The 7,920-nt window shown below is 44.7% G+C and overlaps 1 protein-coding gene and 1 long non-coding RNA gene across 3 annotated transcripts in view; one reads left to right on the top strand and one right to left on the bottom strand.

Annotated features, from left to right (window-relative positions):
- The window catches only part of LOC111189401 (4-galactosyl-N-acetylglucosaminide 3-alpha-L-fucosyltransferase 9-like), an 8,536-nt gene extending 4,021 nt beyond the window's left edge, over window positions 1-4,515 (top strand). The window contains exon 2 of the mRNA XM_049473563.1: window positions 2,861-4,515. Coding sequence (XP_049329520.1) covers window positions 2,869-4,056 — 1,188 coding nt within the window. The 5' untranslated portion in view covers window positions 2,861-2,868 and the 3' untranslated portion in view covers window positions 4,057-4,515. The remainder of the gene's footprint in view (window positions 1-2,860) is intronic.
- A 606-nt stretch (window positions 4,516-5,121) lies between these two features.
- Window positions 5,122-7,878, bottom strand: LOC125794092 (uncharacterized). 2 transcript variants are annotated; one of them, XR_007433606.1, is made up of 4 exons: window positions 7,787-7,878; window positions 7,227-7,302; window positions 6,163-6,238; window positions 5,122-5,402 (listed from the first exon to the last, which is right to left on the bottom strand). It is a non-coding gene; the product is annotated as an uncharacterized LOC125794092 (long non-coding RNA). The 2 variants fall into 2 exon arrangements; XR_007433605.1 differs by lacking the exon at window positions 7,787-7,878 and having other exon boundaries at window positions 7,227-7,410.
- Between the last annotated feature and the right edge of the window lie 42 nt (window positions 7,879-7,920).

Raw genomic sequence — 7,920 nt, 5'->3', positions numbered from 1 at the left:
ACTCCACAGATACGCCATATCTAACTCCACAGATACGCCATTTCTAACTCCACAGATACGCCATTTCTAACTCCACAGATACGCCATATCTAACTCCACAGATACACCATATCTAACGCCACAGATACACCATATCTAACTCCACAGATACCCCATATCTAACTCCACAGATACGCCATATCTAACTCCACAGATACGCCTACAGATACGCCATATCTAACTCCACAGATACGCCATATCTAACTCCACAGATACGCCATATCTAACTCCACAGATACGCCATATCTAACTCCACAGATACGCCATATCTAACTCCACAGATACGCCATATCTAACTCCACAGATACACCATATCTAACTCCACAGATACGCCATATCTAACTCCACAGATACGCCATATCTAACTCCGCAGATACACCATATCTAACTCCACAGATACCTCCACAGATACGCCATATCTAACTCCACAGATACGCCTTATCTAACTCCACAGATACGCCATATCTAACTCCACAGATACGCCATATCTAACTCCACAGATACGCCTTATCTAACTCCACAGATACGCCATATCTAACTCCACAGATACGCCATATCTAACTCCACAGATACGCCATATCTAACTCCACAGATACTCCATATCTAACTCCACAGATACGCCATATCTAACTCCACAGATACGCCATATCTAACTCCACAGATACCTCCACAGATACGCCATATCTAACTCCACAGATACGCCATATCTAACTCCACAGATACGCCATATCTAACTCCACAGATACATCATATCTAACTCCACAGATACACCATATCTAACTCCACAGGTACTCCATATCTAACTCCACAGATACGCCATATCTAACTCCACAGATACGCCATATCTAACTCCACAGATACGCCATATCTAACTCCACAGATACGCCATATCTAACTCCACAGATACGCATATCTAACTCCACAGATACGCCATATCTAACTCCAGATACGTCATATCTAAGTCCACAGATACTCCATATCTAACTCCACAGATACACCATATCTAACTCCACAGATACGCCATATCTAACTCCACAGGTACGCCATATCTAACTCCACAGGTACTCCATATCTAACTCCACAGATACACCATATCTAACTCCACAGATACGCCATATCTAACTCCACAGATACGCCATATCTAACTCCACAGATACGCCATATCTAACTCCACAGATACGCCATATCTAACTCCACAGATACGCCATATCTAACTCCACAGGTACGCCATATCTAACTCCACAGGTACGCCATATCTAACTCCACAGGTACGCCATATCTAACTCCACAGGTACGCCATATCTAACTCCACAGGTACGCCATATCTAACTCCACAGGTACGCCATATCTAACTCCACAGATACGCCATATCTAACTCCACAGATACGCCATATCTAACTCCACAGATACGCCATATCTAACTCCACAGATACGCCATATCTAACTCCACAGATACGCCATATCTAACTCCACAGATACGCCATATCTAACTCCACAGATACGCCATATCTAACTCCACAGATACGCCATATCTAACTCCACAGATACGCCATATCTAACTCCACAGATACGCCATATCTAACTCCACAGATACGCCATATCTAACTCCACAGATACGCCATATCTAACTCCACAGATACGTCATATCTAACTTCACAGATTCGCCATATCTAACTCCACAGATACGCCATATCTAACTCCACAGATACGCCATATCTAACTCCACAGATACGCCATATCTAACTCCACAGATACGCCATATCTAACTCCACAGATACGCCATATCTAACTCCACAGATACGCCATATCTAACTCCACAGATACGCCATATCTAACTCCACAGATACGCCATATCTAACTCCACAGATACGCCATATCTAACTCCACAGATACGCCATATCTAACTCCACAGATACGCCATATCTAACTCCACAGATACTCCATATCTAACTCCACAGATACGCCATATCTAACTCCACAGATACGCCATATCTAACTCCACAGATACGCCATATCTAACTCCACAGATACACCATATCTAACTCCACAGATACGCCATATCTAACTCCACAGATACGCCATATCTAACTCCACAGATACGCCATATCTAACTCCACAGATACGTCATATCTAACTCCACAGATACACCATATCTAACTCCACAGATACGCCATATCTAACTCCACAGATACACCATATCTAACTCCACAGGTACTCCATATCTAACTCCACAGATACACCATATCTAACTCCACAGATACACCATATCTAACTCCACAGGTACTCCATATCTAACTCCACAGATACGCCATATCTAACTCCACAGATACGCCATATCTAACTCCACAGATACACCATATCTAACTCCACAGGTACTCCATATCTAACTCCACAGATACACCATATCTAACTCCACAGGTACTCCATATCTAACTCCACAGATACGCCATATCTAACTCCACAGATACACCATATCTAACTCCACAGATACGCCATATCTAACTCCACAGATACGCCATATCTAACTCCACAGATACGCCATATCTAACTCCACAGATACGCCATATCTAACTCCACAGATACACCATATCTAACTCCACAGATACACCATATCTAACTCCACAGGTACTCCATATCTAACTCCACAGATACGCCATATCTAACTTCACAGATACACCATATCTAACTCCACAGATACACCATATCTAACTCCACAGGTACTCCATATCTAACTCCACAGATACACCATATCTAACTCCACAGATACACCATAAGTAAGTTTAATATTGTAATCTTGTTTTATTTGTTTCTGTAATTGAAGGTTTGGTCATGATGTCTAAAGCTCCATCTCGGCACGTCCTGATCGCCTGTGTCCTGCTGCTGTGTCTCGGGGTGATGATCTACTTTTACTTCAAACCATCTATAAACATCTTACCGTATCCTGAAGCCACGTCCAGCAGGTACGACGTCTGCAGTGAAGCATGCATCGATATTCTCATGGTGGAGAACCAGGGCAAGATCCAGAACTGTACCGCTGAAGATAAATCGGTCCAGCCGGCAGCTCCGGCTCCGGAGGTCCAGCAGAAGAAGGAGTTAAGTCCGAGCGACCGAGCTGAAAATATCCTGATCCTCGTCTGGTTGTGGCCGTTCGGAGAGCGGTTTTCCATGGATTCTTGTGAAGCTATGTACAACGTAAAAGGCTGTCACATAACAGAGGACAGGAGTCAATACGACAATGCAGACGCCGTCCTCTTCCACGTGAGGGACATCTTCAACGACATGGAGAACCTGCGGAAACTGCCTCGACCTCCAGAGCAGAGGTGGGTGTGGGTGAACAGCGAGTCTCCGGGCTGGACGCCAAAGCTGGACGGAGGAGAGTACCTGTTTAACCTGACATCAAACTATCGGAGAGACTCGGACATCCGGGTGCCGTACGGACGAGTTATGAAAGCTACCAAAGAGGAAAGAGATTCTTTTAAAATCCCAACTAAAGACAAGCTGGTCTGCTGGATCGTCAGCCACTGGGAGGACAAGCTCTGGAGATCGGGCTACTTCAACGAATTCAGGAAACACATCAAAGTGGAGGGGTTCGGAAAACACTTCGGGAGGGAGGTGAACAGAGACAACTACTTCAACGTGATCTCCAGCTGCAAGTTCTACCTGTCCTTCGAGAACTCCATCTTTAAAGACTACATCACCGAGAAGGTCTACAACCCCCTGAGTCTCGGTACGGTTCCTGTGGTCATCGGTCCTCCCAGGAAAAACTACGAGGAGTACCTCCCTGCCCATTCCTTCATCCACGTTCACGACTTCAGCACCCCTAAAAAACTGGCAGATTACCTCCTTCACCTGGACCAGAACCAGGCGCTGTATGAAGAGTACTTCACCTGGAGGAAGTACTTCATCGCTAAGCTAGGCTACGCTGAAGAACACGCCTGTCGCACCTGCGAGTATCTGAAATCCTACGGTCTGAACTACAGAGTGTTTAACGACGTGAACGGCTGGTTTTATGATTAGAGCCACAACTGACCTTCAAACACCAAAATTTTACCTGCAAAAAAAAAAATCACACTGAACGATAATCAGAGCTTTAACTGAAGGAAAGGGTTAAAAATTCCTGTTCTGTTAAACTTTTTTATTTTATTTTTGATTGGCCAGGTTTCACTGTATCCAGTTAAAGGGGCTCTTTAATTATTTACAGTTAAACTTTGTACGCTGCTGCTGTTTTTATTGTTTTTTAATATAAACTTAATAATATTTGAGTAAAAATATAAATGTATGGGGAGGAATGTGTGACTGGTCTGGATGTGGGTTGATGGATGTATAATTGTGAGAAATGGATATGGATTAAAAAAATCTCACTGGATCATTATATTTTTAATCTGAAGGATATTATTCACTCTCAGGAAGTATCTGCTTTTACTGTTTATGTATTCAAAATTAACTTTTCATTAAAGTTAAACACAAATCTTAAAACACTGTTATTGTATTAATACTATATAACTCTGCATTTATTACATTAAACACTTTTATTAAACTACATTCTTTAAAGTGTAAGTTTAGCCAAAGAAACTGATTCTAAACAGAACTAAAAGAACCTTTCAGATGATAAAACATATAAAAACATTTTTTTTATCTTTATTTAGTTTTTATTTGTAGATTAAAGGTCTACATGTATAAAAGGTTTTGCTGATGTTCTCCTGGTTTCAGCTTTAGGTTCCCCTTTAGATATTTCCCCTCAGTACCAGCGCCGAGTCTCAGTATCAGCACACTCCTGGTTCCCTAAAGAACTCCACCTAAAACCAGCACTCCCAGTTCCCTAAAGAGCTCCACCTAAAACCAGCACTCCCAGTTCCCTAAAGAGCTCCACCTAAAAAACAGCACTCCCAGTTCCCTAAAGAACTCCCCCTAAAAAACAGCACTCCCAGTTCCCTAAAGAACTCCACCTAAAACCAGCACTCCCAGTTCCCTAAAGAACTCCACCTAAAAACCAGCACTCCCAGTTCCCTAAAGAGCTCCACCTAAAAAACAGCACTCCCAGTTCCCTAAAGAACTCCACCTAAAAACCAGCACTCCCATTTCCATAAAGAGCTCCACCTAAAAACCAGCACTCCCAGTTCCCTAAAGAACTCCATCTAAAAACCAGAACTCCGAGTTCCCTAAAGAAATCCACCTAAAAAACAGCACTCCCAGTTCCCTAAAGAACTCCACCTAAAAACCAGCACTCCCAGTTCCCTAAAGAGCTCCACCTAAAAAACAGCACTCCCAGTTCCCTAAAGAACTCCACCTAAAAACCAGCACTCCCATTTCCATAAAGAGCTCCACCTAAAAACCAGCACTCCCAGTTCCCTAAAGAACTCCATCTAAAAACCAGCACTCCCAGTTCCCTAAAGAGCTCCACCTAAAAACCAGCACTCCCAGTTCCCTAAAGAGCTCCACCTAAAAACCAGCACTCCCAGTTCCCTAAAGAGCTCCACCTAAAAACCAGCACTCCCAGTTCCCTAAAGAGCTCCATCTAAAAACCAGCACTCCCATTTCCCTAAAGAGCTCCACCTAAAAACCAGCACTCCCAGTTCCCTAAAGAGCTCCACCTAAAAACCAGCACTCCCAGTTCCCTAAAGAGCTCCATCTAAAAACCAGCACTCCCATTTCCCTAAAGAGCTCCATCTAAAAACCAGCACTCCCATTTCCCTAAAGAGCTCCACCTAAAAACCAGCACTCCCAGTTCCCTAAAGAGCTCCACCTAAAAACCAGCACTCCCAGTTCCCTAAAGAGCTCCATCTAAAAACCAGCACTCCCATTTCCCTAAAGAGCTCCATCTAAAAACCAGCACTCCCATTTCCCTAAAGAGCTCCACCTAAAAACTAGCACTCCCATTTCCCTAAAGAACTCCACCTAAAAACCAGCACTCCCAGTTCCCTAAAGAACGGCACCTAAAAACCAGCACTCCCAGTTCCCTAAAGAACTCCACCTAAAAACCAGCACTCCCAGTTCCCTAAAGAGCTCCACCTAAAAACCAGCACCCCCAGTTCCCTAAAGAACTCCACCTAAAAACCAGCAATCCCAGTTCCCTAAAGAACTCCACCTAAAAACCAGCACTCCCAGTTCCCTAAAGAACTCCACCTAAAAACCAGCACTCCCAGTTCCCTAAAGAACTCTATCTAAAAACCAGCACTCCCAGTTCCCTAAAGAGCTCCACCTAAAAACCAGCACTCCGAGTTCCCTAAAGAAATCCACCTAAAAACCAGCACTCCCATTTCCCTAAAGAACTCCACCTAAAAACCAGCACTCCCAGTTCCCTAAAGAGCTTCACCTAAAAACCAGCACTCCCAGTTCCCTAAAGAACTCCACCTAAAAACCAGCACTCCCATTTCCCTAAAGAGCTCCACCTAAAAACCAGCACTCCCAGTTCCCTAAAGAGCTCCACCTAAAAACCAGCACTCCCAGTTCCCTAAAGAGCTCCACCTAAAAACCAGCACTCCCAGTTCCCTAAAGAGCTCCACCTAAAAACCAGCACTCCCAGTTCCCTAAAGAGCTCCACCTAAAAACCAGCACTCCCAGTTCCCTAAAGAGCTCCACCTAAAAACCAGCACTCCCAGTTCCCTAAAGAGCTCCACCTAAAAACCAGCACTCCCAGTTCCCTAAAGAACTCTATCTAAAACACAGCACTCCCATTTCCCTAAAGAGCTCCACCTAAAAACCAGCACTCCCAGTTCCCTAAAGAGCTTCACCTAAAAACCAGCACTCCCAGTTCCCTAAAGAACTCCACCTAAAAACCAGCACTCCCATTTCCCTAAAGAGCTCCACCTAAAAACCAGCACTCCCAGTTCCCTAAAGAGCTCCACCTAAAAACCAGCACTCCCAGTTCCCTAAAGAGCTCCACATAAAAACCAGCACTCCCATTTCCCTAAAGAGCTCCACCTAAAAACCAGCACTCCCAGTTCCCTAAAGAGCTCCACCTAAAAACCAGCACTCCCAGTTCCCTAAAGAGCTCCATCTAAAAACCAGCACTCCCAGTTCCCTAAAGAGCTCCACCTAAAAAACAGCACTCCCAGTTCCCTAAAGAGCTCCACCTAAAAACCAGCACTCCCAGTTCCCTAAAGAGCTCCACCTAAAAACCAGCACTCCCAGTTCCCTAAAGAGCTCCACCTAAAAAACAGCACTCCCAGTTCCCTAAAGAGCTCCACCTAAAAACCAGCACTCCCAGTTCCCTAAAGAACTCCACCTAAAAACCAGCACTCCCAGTTCCCTAAAGAACTCCGCCTAAAAAACAGCACTCCTAGTTCCCTAAAGAACTCCGCCTAAAAAACAGCACCAGCACTACCAGTTCCCTAAAGAGCTCCGCCTAAAAACCAGCACCAGCACTCCCAGTTCCCTAAAGAAATCGCCTAAAAACCAGCACCAGCACTCCCAGTTCCCTAAAGAACTCCACCTAAAAACCAGCACTCCCAGTTCCCTAAAGAGCTTCGCCTAAAAACCTGCACCAGCACTCCCAGTTCCCTAAAGAACTCCACCTAAAAACAAGCACTCCCAGTTCCCTAAAGAGCTCCACCTAAAACCAGCACCAGCACTCCCAGTTCCCTAAAGAGCTCCACCTAAAAACCAGCACTCCCAGTTCCCTAAAGAACTCCACCTAAAAAACAGCACTCCCAGTTCCCTAAAGAACTCCACCTAAAAACCAGCACTCCCAGTTCCCTAAAGAGCTCCACCTAAAAAACAGCACTCCCAGTTCCCTAAAGAGCTTCACCTAAAAACCAGCACTCCCAGTTCCCTAAAGAACTCCGCCTAAAAACCAGCACCAGCACTACCAGTTCCCTAAAGAGCTCCGCCTAAAAACCAGCACCAGCACTCCCAGTTCCCTAAAGAAATCGCCTAAAAACC

The sequence above is a fragment of the Astyanax mexicanus genome, unplaced genomic scaffold, assembly GCF_023375975.1.
Source record: "Astyanax mexicanus isolate ESR-SI-001 unplaced genomic scaffold, AstMex3_surface scaffold_39, whole genome shotgun sequence".
In the NCBI taxonomy this organism is placed as follows: domain Eukaryota; kingdom Metazoa; phylum Chordata; class Actinopteri; order Characiformes; family Acestrorhamphidae; genus Astyanax; species Astyanax mexicanus.
Note: the sequence above shows the minus strand (reverse complement) of the source record. Positions and strands in the feature narration are given on the sequence as shown.